Consider the following 12,707-nt stretch of genomic DNA (forward strand, 5'->3'; position numbering starts at 1 on the left):
GTTGGACTAGATATTTTAGTTGTCTTTTCCAACCTTAATAATTCTATGATCTCTGTTTCTTCTGACGTGTAAGAAATTAGGTGACAGATTTAGGTAGGAGAGGAAAATTATTATATATACCAAGTGTTCAGATACTTGAAAACTGTTTAAATCCTATTTATGGATACTTAAGAGCATCTTAGGGACTTAGAAGGTGAACAAGTTTCAGTGCTTGCGTTTTTTGTCTAGCTTTCATTAACTTCACTAGCAGATGTTGTTTATGTGCTTTGCCACTACATCCCATTCAGTTCTTTTTTCTCTCAGTAACCTTATTAACAGAATTTTTACCTTTTTTTTTTTTTCAAGAGTAAGAGATGAGCTTAAAAATGAATTAATATTAAAGAAAAGAAGAGTGAAAAAGACAAGCAGGTTCAAGGTTCCGTATTCAGGTGCAGATTTCACCATGTCCAAATAAAAGATAGCAAAAAGTCCATTATGGTCTCAAGTTTTTGAAATAGAATAGCTATCTCCCATTCTCTCTCAATGAGCACACATCTCTTTTACAATCAAAACCACAAAGAAAATAACAACCAACGCAGTGGTCAAGTAATGTTGAGGATCTCAGAATGATTATGTTGAGCTGAACTGTCTTTGAAACTGAACATGCTTCTGCCAGGTATCAGCTGTTCAACAGAAATGGCCATTCCCTGCTTTCTGTGGGTTTAAAACAATTCTTTCTTCTGGAGGTGATCTAGTGCCTTTCCCTAGCATGAAAATCAGTTTAAACAAAAACGTGTCCATTTAAAAAAATATGCTCTTATATACAATACACTCTTCCAGAGAAATGGAGTATTAGCATTTGAAAGGACAGATAAGAATGCATCTCTGGGAAAGGCCTTTGTTCAGAGAATTACAGCTATATTCTACATGCATATCACCATGGTAATTGAATTGTTTGGCCTTGAAGTAAGGTATATAGCACAAACCTTTTGCCATTTTCCATGATGTGGTTCCTAGCAAAGAGTGCAATTTGTCAATTTAAAATTTATAGTATGACATTTAGCAGTTGCGCTTACTATAATAGTGTTGGATGTGGTCTGGAAGCATGAAACAAAAAGGAAAAGGTAATTGCATCTTCTCTGTGCTGTTGGATGCTGAAGTTTTTGGTGTCTTTTTAACACAGGAAAGTGGAGAAGCAGGCTTCAGTTAAATTGGAGAGAAAAGCTTTGGCTGGATAACCAAAAAGCTTTGGCTGGATATAACCTCTCTCAAAGAGAGGTTATAGCTCTTAAATGTGTTTTCTGCAGGAACTGTGGCCAAAATCTACCAGTTGCGGAGGCCTTCCTTCCCATAGATTTCAGACAACAAATGTAGGTGGCTGTATCTGAATTGTGTATTCAAGGTAGTCTCACTCATTAGCCTCGTTGCAAACTAAATGGGACCATAGACAGATACAGCTTCTATAGGCTTTCCTTAAAGTAGTTTTCTGGAATGTTGGTAGGGATTTTTGTGGTGTCACCAGCACTAAGGGTTTAACATCATATTTGTAGGCTGGAGCGTTCAGTATAGGGGAGTTTTACCTGCTGTAAACTTAAGGTGTTTTTCTGGTTCCAAAGGAAGTCAGACTCCATATCTGGAGAAGTATAAGTTGAGAATACCTGTCTACATGTTTGGCATTTCTGTAGTTAAATAATTTCCACATGAGCCATTCTAGAATTGTTTGAGCCAGAAGGCAAAGTCAGAGCTGTGCTCTCTGCATGGCTCCAGCAACTATGATGTTAGCAAGAGAGAGTACTTCCACATCATCCCTCATAGGACAGTCCTTCACAAACAAGACTTTCTTTGGAATATAGGATGCAAATTGCTGTTGCAGAATCAGGAGAGCCTCCAAGAACCTCATTCACACAACTCAGTTAATATAGAGAAAATCTTGAACAATGGTGTTGTCATGTGTATAGGAAGAGGTCCAATACAGAAGTGGTGGTGAGTAGTACTGCTTAGTGCATTGCTTGGCATACAGAAGAGACTCCTAGTTTCACCCCTAGATGCTGTGGGAGATTGTCATCTCTGGTCTTCTATTCCTCAAAGCAAATCCTGCTTTCTAGAAAAATGCCCGATTCTCCTTTGTCATCACCCACATAAGAGCAGGGTTAACCTCCATACAGAAGTCTCTGTCTTAAGACAGAAAGTAGAACACAGTTAAAAGTGCTTGGGATTTTTTTTCCTCCAGCTCACTGCTGCCCTTTAAAGCTCCTTCTACAAAAGCATGGTGGGGAATTCTTGTTACAGTACTGCATGTCAGTAAGACAAAGCCAACACCTGACATTTATTCCTTAAGTAATGTTTTGGTTACCAAAAGACCTGGTGTCTTCCTTTTATCTAACCACAGAGGCAGCTTCCCCAGTGGCTGCAGATCCAGTTGTGTGGCTGTTGGTAGCTTCTAGGATCAGCTGTATAGACAATTTGTATTGAAAGCATCTGTCAGTGGATTTCTATGCTGGGGAAGCTAACACATAGGTATTGTTTTTTATTGCCTTTCATTCTAGCCATATTCCAGTGTCATCTCACTTTCATGATCATTTTACTGGACAGCTGGGAGACTGAGGTTCCTTAATTTCTAGCTGTGCAAAGATACAGGCTGAAATAGCAAAACATAGACACTGACCTTCAGGATGGCCTCATGCAGGGAATCTGACCAGGCAGTGTGCATTTCTCTAGCACGTGGATGTGGCTGCATGCCAGTTCCTTAAAATCACAAGGCAAAACTGTTTCCTCCAAAAAATGCGTGAAAGGACATGAGACATTGTTTCACTTCAGTGTTTTTTCACTGACTGTGTTCTTGTTTCTTCCTGTGGCCTCAGAATACATCCCTATCTTCCTTTTCCCTTTGAGCAGTGCTTCACTGTATTCACTGCGTTTCATTACCTGAGAGCCGCAGGCTGGCGCAGAGGAGACTTGTGACATTGAGATCAGCTAAAGCCTAATGGGAGGGAAGGCGTCCACGTGACTGCAACCTGCAGCTTAGGTAAATAAAGCCTCATGCACTCAAGCTCCTATTCTTATTTTCTTTCTTTTCTATTACTATTATTTTTGTATATTTTTTACCTGGTGAAGCTGCTGTTCTTGGTTTTAGCCTCAGTTTTTCTGTTGGTCAGGGTAGAGAGCTGCTGTTTCTCTATCTGTATTCTGCAGCATGACATGCAGGAGAGAGTTCATTATGCAGCAGCAGAACTTCTTTACGATAGGCTGTGACTGTGCGTCCTCACAGAACATGCAAACGTACAAAGCAGGAAAGAAAATCAGCAAATGTATTATTTGCTGACAATAATTGTTTCCAGTTGCAGCTGATGATAGTGATTAATCACATAGTGTTAGTATTTTATTTGGGGATAGGTTAGGTATTAAGGGGAAAAGACCAAGAAATGCTCTTCCTCATCTGCCTTGAAAAGTTAGCTGGTATTGCCTTGATAGCAATGCTTCAGTTTTCTGAAACGTAGGAGTTTGTCTTTTTTTGAGGTGATAATAATTATTATATAATAACAATTATACTTCTTTCTAATTAGTAATAAATATGCAAATAACCCTAGCTGAAAGAAGAATGTAACATTCCAACCACATGAGTGATGCATAGCCAGCCATGTGTGTCAGTATTTATGTCATTGCTCAAGTATAATTACATTTACATTAATTGCATTTAATGCAATCCCTGTTTTATCTCCCATACCAATGCCTAACTGCAGTTGCAGCTGTCTGAACTGCAGTCCAATGCTACTCTCTGAGACATCTGGCCTTTCCTAATTTAGATGCCTCCTAAAGATGCTGTTCTCCTGAACTCCCACAGGAAACTAAAGCATCATATTGTGACCTATTTAATTTGCCCATTAATGAACTGCTCACTAGGGTGGAGGGAGGGAAATATATGAACACACCGGACAAGAGAAGTTGTTACCTTCACTTAACCATGACCAGTAAAGGAATTATGCTGTAGCTACCCCTACCACAGCTTAACTATGTTAAGCAAACATGTGCTTACTTCACATCAAACGGTAGCAATAGCTTTCCTTTCGCAATATATTCCCAGTATATAGTAGAGTTTCAGGATCAGGCATATGTCTGTGCAGCTGCTGAAGAGATTTTCAGCCAGAGCAATTTGGAAATGTTTTCGTTCAGGTGGATTGTTGTGCTGTTAAAAGTCAAAGTGTTACAAGCTGTAATGGTACTTGGTAGTCTTTTTTGAAAATTGTTTCTGTTGGGCCCCGATTAATTATCCCTCCCTCTTAATCAAGTTTCTGTGTGTAGCATGTCCGAACCCTTCTTATTCCATTTCCTTGTTTCTCCTAGTTCTCTCTTCCCATCTGCTTTGCAGTGGTGGAGCAGAGCAGAGCAACACCTTCTCTGCAGTTACACTTCCCTCTTTTCTCTTGAAAATCACTTTTCTACATTTATCCTGCACCCTGGGGATGCTCTTGGCTGTTTTTTAGCAGTTACTGCAGTCAGCTAGCACCTTACGAAACATAGTGTGCCATTTCTTATACGAGTCAGATTTCACTTGCTTTGTCTTCAAAGAAAAATGGAGGAATGCTTTAATCTTTGTTTTTGTTTTTAAACTGCCAGTGGGAGCAGGGCAAGCTTCCCACCAAAGTTGGTGAGACAAAGTTGGTATAGCTGTTCTGAGGTCGAAAACTGCCTGTGCCTATTTCTAGAAGAATCTGATGTTGAAATGAGTATCTTAAGAGTTATCCTTGTGTATGTGCACACATAGCCTTATAGTTTCAATCACAAAGTCATAATAAACATGGTATCTGGCATTCAACAGTTTTCAGAAGAAAGATGACCTGAAGCTTAATTTGCCATGTAAATTCAGTAATACATGCACTGCAGTTGTAGAGACTCCCCTTGCTTGCAAGAGCTCTGCACTCTATCCTGGTTTTGATGGAGGGTGAAACATGGATTGCATTCTTTCTCGTAAAGATTTTTTTTGCTCTCTTACTCAGCCTATTGTTTTACTTCTAGTTTTGCATTCACTTGCCTTTGCTTAACTCAGCAACCGTTAAATATTCTTTTTATTCTTTTTTTTTTTTTAATTTTCATTAAAATTTAAAAAAATCATAGAATCATTAAGGTTGGAAAAGACCACTAAGATCATCTTGTCCAACTGTTAACCCATTATGCCCACTAACCATGTCTCTTTCCCTTGGTCGCTTTTGTCCTTTCTTTCCACAGCAAAGGGTAAGAAATTTTGACATTTGCTGCTGCTATCAGGTCATGCTGTGTTCTTCTGAGTTTGCTGGGCTGTCCCTGCTTTGCCACAGGGTTGGTGGGTGAGGATGGCAGTTCCCTTTGTGGCCACTTTCACAAGCAAGCCATCCCAAGCACCTCTGTGAGGACTGGAGGCCTCTGCCTCACCACACAGCAACTGCTGGGAGACCAGTTTCTTCCTATCATGGTACATGGGAAGGGTACATATGTCAATGTGACCATGAAGATGGAGGACAACATCCCGTATCACCTCATTTGAAAAATGAATGTTGCTTTTGTGGCTGTGTTGAGACTCTTCCTCCATGCTGGAGAATGGTGAGGCCTGAGATGCGTTACATACTCTAACAGTGCTGTTTCCCAGCATGTGGAGTTTGAGTGGTGTTTTCCATATATCTGTCACCAGCCCCACCAGTCTGAGGGGGCTGTGTGTGCACAGTGCTCCCTGGAGACAACACCAAAATGAGAGACCTGTAGCAAAACTGAGTAGATGTATAAGGCGGACTTCAGCAAAGTCTTCTGCCGCAAAATTAAAATTCAGCTCAGTCCTGCCTCTCCAGACTGTGTACTTTAGCATTAAGATGATTTTCAAGCAACAGGAACAAAATTAGGCAGCAAATAAAAAATGGTCCAGAGGGTAAGTGTTTGGCCTCAAGTATTTGCATTTGTAGGCACGTGTATTTATGAGTCTTCTTTTGGTTTGTGTTTTGTAGGACAAAGAAGGTCAGCCATTGCTACCGTATCATTTACCGTCACCCGGAGAGGACTTTGACACAGAATGAGGTGCATCGTATCCATCAAGCTATTGAAGAATCAGCAGTTCGAGAACTTGGGGTTGAGGGCAGGTTCTAGCATTGCTGGTCTGACCCCCTAATGAAAGTTGTTTTCTCATTTTTTTCCCCTTTTTTCTGTTTTTCTTTTTTTTTTTTTTTTTTTTTTTTTGGAATGTGGGATATAAGCGAAGAGGAATTCTGTGACTGAACGTAGCATAGGAAACAAATGACAAGGGGGCAATGGTGAAATTACCAAATAATAAACATTTCTATTAAGAAATAATTGACAAAACATAGGCGCTTTATTTTAAGAAAGTGGGGAGCAGCAGTGATGTGAGATTTCCCTCTTGTTACAACAAGAAATACACTGTCTGGTGGTTTTCTGTGTTAATTGGTCCCTGGGTTCCATTAAATTCCAGTAAATACTTGGTATTGTTTCTACATTGACAGGATCTTCTGTCCATGTAACGAGTGAAGCAGAACAGAGACTATTTTGTTCTTCTACCTCTCCCTCTCTTTTAGTAAGAAATGGCAGGTTTTCCTTCATGAAACCTTCCAAGAGGCAAACCTTGTGAAGTTTGGCTCTTTTGCAATAAGAGTCCTTGGGCATCGCTTTCATTTGCTACATAGAAGGAGCCAAACATGCTCTAGGACTGGACTTTGGATGCCTTCAAATGCTGGGCTATTGGTGAGTCTTTCCTGTTGGATGTCCCTGCTATCACAGAAGTTAAGGGAACCACATACTGAGGTTTTCAGAGATGTGCACTTTCCCCAAGTGAGGAGATTTCTTATCTCAGTTTTCCTGACACACTGACCACTGCAATATACTTCTGTTCCCTGTCATAGTCAGCAGTGATGTCACATGGGGCAGGATGGCGGAAGAGAGCTCTTCCTTACAGTGCCCTGAAGTGCACCTGCCTTGATCTCTCACACTATCTCACTTTCTAGGAGCAGTGTCTGCTCAGAAATTTGACTGTTTGGGATTGAAACCTGACTAAAATGGGATTTCCTACTTCAGACACCAGTCAATTTATGAGATGCTCAGCTTTTTCAGGTTACAATAACTAAGTCCTGGCAGTAATGATGTTAGGTCCTACAGAGATGTTCAAATGGTCTGATAATTACTTGATGAGCTGTTGCACATGCTGATATTGAATCAGGGATCTGTTTTTCCTTGTAATGGTATTTCATGCAGTCTTGCAGGTCACATCTGGTTGCTGTGTCGGGAACATTCCCTCCTTCAGGGAAGAAAGCAGTAAAAGCTCTGCAATAAACAGCATCTAACACTGATTTATACCTTATCAAGAAACATCTGTGCAGCGGGCTTGTATTCAACCGTAAGAAGCCAGTTACTATTGCAGATGTGACAGAAGCAGAAAGCTTATTTTAATTTCATTACTCAACATATTTAGCTGTGTAAACAAATCCTAATCTAAATTGCTGTTGTGTCATCCAAATAACTTGATTATGAAAACAATATGCTAGGCTTTCTGCAAGGCAACAGAATGGGTGCCATTTATGCAACATATGAACCTACTTGGTTATTTTTAAAGTAAGATCTACTAAGATCACTAAATACAGTCTAGCACATTTGATCTTGCTCTGTCTCCTTCATCCTTCACCTTTTTGGATTCTCGGTGAGAATCACTGAAGAGAAGTGTTGCACTGTGCAGTCATTGATCCAAGATAAGGCCCAATCCACACTACCACATTGGGCAGCAAATTATGCGGATATTAATTGATGGTATTGCACGTGGCAAGTGTACTAGAATCTGCCTGCTATAGCAAGGATAATAATCTCTTGGGAAAACAAGAGACTGTCTACGGTGGAGTAGGTTGCAAGATTCTCCTTTGTATGTACTGATTGATGAAGTCCATTTTCTGCTCCCCGTATCCTTCAGTTCCCTCGTTCCAATTGGATAATTTGGGAGGCATAGAAATGTGGGGAAAGCAAGGAGGAGAAAAATGGACAGTGAACCTTCCTCACTGTCGCAGCCATGGACATCACTGCAGCTGAGCTTTCTGTGAGGTTGACCTGAAACCATGGGATCATCTTCTGCAAGTAGTGTTTAAATAGCAGGAACAAAAATGCAAACCATTAAGATTAAAAAAACAGCAACAACAAACAGCTTTTTCAGGAGCAAGCTCAATTTAATTATATGGAGGATTCTAAGGTCTATAAAATCAGATGGGCTGGCTGTGAGCATAATAGGAATATTTGAGTATGTTTGGATTAGGTAAGCTTTTGTCATATATATTCTAGGATTAATCTAATCTAAAAGCCTGGTTTTTTTTCAGCAGATATTCATCACTACTAGCAAAGCAGACTTCAGATTAGAAGGCATGAGTGTTGCATTTTTCTGCTGCTGTCCTTTGGAAAATGTGACTTTTCCTTCATTTCCTGTCCTTAATTTTATTGGGGAAATTTGCTGTGGGCACTAGTGGACTCTAAAGTGAATAATTTGAAACCAAATGGCCCCTTGTGGACACCAACAGAGAGCCCATGGGAATCTGAGCATGTAATGACCGTGATTTATTTTACTGCTGGTCAGAGACAGATGATGCTGCCAGTATGTCAGTGACTGGTCAGACCTCTGGTGGGATTATAGAAGCCTGACTGAGGAAGACCCTTGGCTCAGTCCCTGACCAGCTCTTTAAAAGAAAGGGCTACCCTGACCTGTCTCTGACTTTTCTTAAGACATGAAGCATGAAGACATGTAAACTAGTATGAAGGCCAGGAACAACGTAGGTGCCAGGGTAGTTCTGCTTGTCTCTGCTTCCCTACAGTCTACCTCATGAAAATCTCTTAATCTTTCACAGATTAGCATTGCAAACAACTGTTGTAACTGGGTGAGCTACACGTCTAGTAAAGGTGGATAGGTTCCTAAATGTCAAAGCAATACCATGCCAGCAGCATTTGAGCAAGTAGTGTACGTGCTGACTGACTAGCATACTGCAAGGCACATTGCCCTGCTGTTTGTTTTTATCAACTCTCTGCATTTGGTTTTGTGTGTTGCTGGGTTTTATTTCAGCAGCCTTTAATAAAAGAGAAAAAAAAAAAATCAATTCTAGCAAAAGAAGCAACATGTCCCCAGGAAAACTGGCTGGGGAGTTCTTTGACTGAACGGTATGTACTATTTAAATGTTCTGGGTGCTGATTTTGTTCATAGTCACCATGAGTTTTCAAGTTACCTGTGATTTCTAGAAGGCTTAGGATTTTGCTTTAGTCCCCAGTTTGGCATATTCCTCGGCTGCAGATTTACAGTGCAGTGACACTTATTTGTTTTTGATGTTCTTGTTAAAGGTGCTGCAATGGAGAAGTGTTGTGAGCGAGATAGCCAGTAAATTGCTGTGTTTTTACCCTTGAGACTTCAGTGACCTCTGCCATCAATAAACTAGTATTGCCAGACATGGTCGAACAGCTGCTCTAATTTGAAATCAGCTTTTTTTTTCCTGAAGATCCAGAGTAGATATGTAAAAATATAATGGCGATATTTTGCCCTCCATTTAGAACATCACTTCTTTCCCTTCTGGACATTGGTGGCCATACTTTAGCACTGAATTTATCAGCTTCTTACTGAGTGCAGATGTGCTGATTATTGCAAGCACTGACAAACTGTACTCAGCCCTATTGGAAGTTCACGTAAGCTTTTTGTTTTAAGGTAAACACTCATGGTCAAGCCAGGACTCTTTGGTGGTCCAACAAAGCAAACACAGGGAGTCTCACCCCAAAAATCAAGATTTAGTCAAATGTGTTCAGTTCATGTTTGAGTAAAGCTGAAGAGCCCTGTCTCCACTGTTGAGTAGACCGAAGCTTGGCCAGTGCTCCTTAGTGCCACAGTTAGAAAGCACTCTCTGCTATTTCCCCTCTGCACGCAGAAAGATGCAGAAGTTCTGTTGAATTCAGTGTGAGCATATGAAATGCTGTGCTGGCTGGTCAGTGATAGGCCTGTCAGCTGAACCATCACCATCAGAATTGTTAAAATCTGAGAGAGTAAATGACTTTGTACTTCAACGCTGAAATCAGTAGCTGTATTTCACAAGCTTAGAGCGCTATTGAGATGTCGTCTGCTGTGCATCTCTGCTATGAGAAGGCTCTTTATGTAAAAAGGATTTGCTTTCTGTACAGACCAGGCCATACTGACTGATTACAAACATCCTGATCAAATTTTAAGGTTGTGAGTGTTCACAGAATCATAGAATCATTAATGTTGGAAGAGACCATTAAGATCATCTAGTTCATTTATCAACCCATCAGAGTTGCCTCTGAATAGCCACCAGAACTGAAGCAATATTGAACAAATCTATAGGACATGCAGGAAACCAATCACTGATCTTTATTATCTGCTTTTAAACACAGCTGCAATTACAGCTGAATGTTAAGCTGAGTACCTCAGAAGATAAGATTGTGCTTCAACACGTATGCCTGAGGGAAAACACTGACTTCTGTAGAGTCTGTTGTATAATGTTTGATCATCATTCACATCTGATGCAATCACATGATTGGCAAGTTTTGCACTTCAGTGTTTTTGTCAGGTGGCCTCTTTTTATGCTTTTTATGCTTTTTATGCTCACTGTTAACTAAGTAGAATCTGAGTTTGCCTTTCTGGAAAACTGTTTCAAAATCATTTGGCCCTTTGGTTTTGCTTATCTTCTCTTACAGTCCTCCCTATGAAAGTTTGGTCTAACTTTGGTGGAGAAGGACTGTTAGGCAGTAGGCAGGGAGATGTGTTATACCACAGCCTAGAGCCTGTGTTCCCACATCGCATTACTGCAGAGTCTCTCTGTGCTCACCCTCTAGCTGCAGGTGATTAACACACGGCCCAGGGAATTGTGCCTCTGCCTGCTCAGTAATTTGCTGGGCAGCACCGCAGTCATCCAGAGCAGCTGCCACTTAAATGGGCAGTAGGTTGTTCTCTTTTTATTTTAGTGGCTGCAGCTTCACATGTATCACAGTGTGACACAGCCAGAAGCACTGTACTGGTATTTGCAGCGGCTAAACATCAATTGGATGCATCTCATCTTACGGTCGAATACAAGACTTGTTGCCTGTGCAGTCATTTTTCAGTGGAATCACCACATGCTCGTGAGAGGTTATTCATCCACAGGTATCAAAACCCACTGAGGCGAAGAAGGGTCGGGATTAAATGATTTTGAGACCCCAACAGATACAGGTAACTGCCTGTGGGATTTTGTCGATGTCTGTCCAGATCTGAAAGCCCCCAGGGCATCTTTCCAAATGTTTAGTCACTCAAAATGTTTTGAAACCTGGCACTCAGTGATCATAGTGACATTAGTGTCATTTTGGGAGAGGGGAGCAGGTTTAGTGAGAGGTCACGCAGTAGCTGAGCAGCAGAGCTGTCCTGGGCTTAAGGCACCAAATCATCCTCCCTCACTCCCACAGAGCTTCCAGGAAGCAAGGATGTGTGTTTGGCTGCCTGCCTTCCCATAGCACGTAGTAAATAATTAGCATGCATAGCCAAGCTCTTTGGTCATCTGTTATTGTAACCAATGATTAATTTAAGGGGTTATTGATTCCCATACCAAATCTTACTCATTGGTGCTAGGGAAACTAATAGTCATTCACTGGGTCTTTATTGACAGATTTCAGAGTAAGAATTGAGTAAGTCAGCACGGGAATGGATGTGTTTCCATGTGACCTGTAGGTTGGTTTGTGCCTTCCAGATCATGCAAACATTTAAATTGACCAAAGTTTGCAGAATCACAGAATTGCAGGGGTTGAAAGGGACCACATGTGATCATCAAGTCCAACCTCCCTGCTAAAGCAGGTACCATAAACTCAAGTTTTACTCAGAGAAAGGTGTAACCTTGTATAAACTCTCTGAGACCATTGTTGGCAGGTGACCAGCAGTTTGGTGGGTGCTTTCAGGAGGAAAGGGACCATCACCAAACAGCTCTCCAGAACCATCTCCCCAGTGTCCTGTGTCCAAAACCCCTTGCCTCACCTGCCAGGCACAAGCACAAGCACTGCATTGCACAGGGACACTTGGCAGAGCCGATTGTCTACAAATTTCTGACCTTTGCCCACAGTACTGTGAGATCTCCTTCCTTGTGCCCTTCCCTGAAATGCTTCCTTGCTTCCACAGCTTTGTAAATTCCATTTAAGCTCCCTCCCATGACCAGAAAGCTCAGTTCTTCCCCCTTTCTACCATTGTGCTCTGCTCAGCGTCAGGTGCTTCACTGGACTCTTGCTCAGATCTTCTCCATTCTGCTGTCATGGGGCAAATCTTTGCATGTGGCCTAACATTTCTCTGGAAACTTCATATTTGGGTCTCTGTACTCAGCACAGCTGCTGTTTATCACTGAGGTTACCAGAACATCCTTTGGCCTTGGAGACCCTCACCTTGAAGTCCCATGTGACTGAAATCATTATCCCTAGATAATGATAGGACAAGGGAGAATGGTCTTAAACTGAGATGGGAGATTTAGGTTAGATACTGGGAGGAAGTTTTTCACACAGAGGGTGGTGAAGCACTGGAACAGGTTGCCCAAGGAGGCTATGGATGCCCCATCCCTGGAGGCATTCAAGGCCAGGCTGGATGTGGCTCTGGGCAGCCTGGTCTGCTGGTTGGCGGCCCTGCACATAGCAGGGGGTTGAAACCAGATGAGCATTGTGGTTGTTTTCAACCCAGGCCATTCTATGATTCTGTGATTCTATGAAGACTGTACGGTGTTCAC

General features: G+C 41.5%; 1 protein-coding gene across 3 annotated transcripts in view; it reads left to right on the forward strand.

Annotated features, from left to right (window-relative positions):
• FARS2 (phenylalanyl-tRNA synthetase 2, mitochondrial) overlaps positions 1–6,291 on the forward strand; it is a 231,718-nt gene extending 225,427 nt beyond the window's left edge. For all 3 annotated transcript variants that reach the window (XM_052697585.1, XM_052697582.1, XM_052697581.1), the window contains one exon: positions 5,949–6,291. In XM_052697585.1, coding sequence (XP_052553545.1) covers positions 5,949–6,017 — 69 coding nt within the window. In that variant the 3' untranslated portion in view covers positions 6,018–6,291. The remainder of the gene's footprint in view (positions 1–5,948) is intronic.
• Positions 6,292–12,707: the final 6,416 nt, after the last annotated feature.

The sequence above is a fragment of the Tympanuchus pallidicinctus genome, unplaced genomic scaffold, assembly GCF_026119805.1.
Source record: "Tympanuchus pallidicinctus isolate F22 unplaced genomic scaffold, pur_lepc_1.0 scaffold31, whole genome shotgun sequence".
Taxonomy (NCBI): Eukaryota; Metazoa; Chordata; class Aves; order Galliformes; family Phasianidae; genus Tympanuchus; species Tympanuchus pallidicinctus.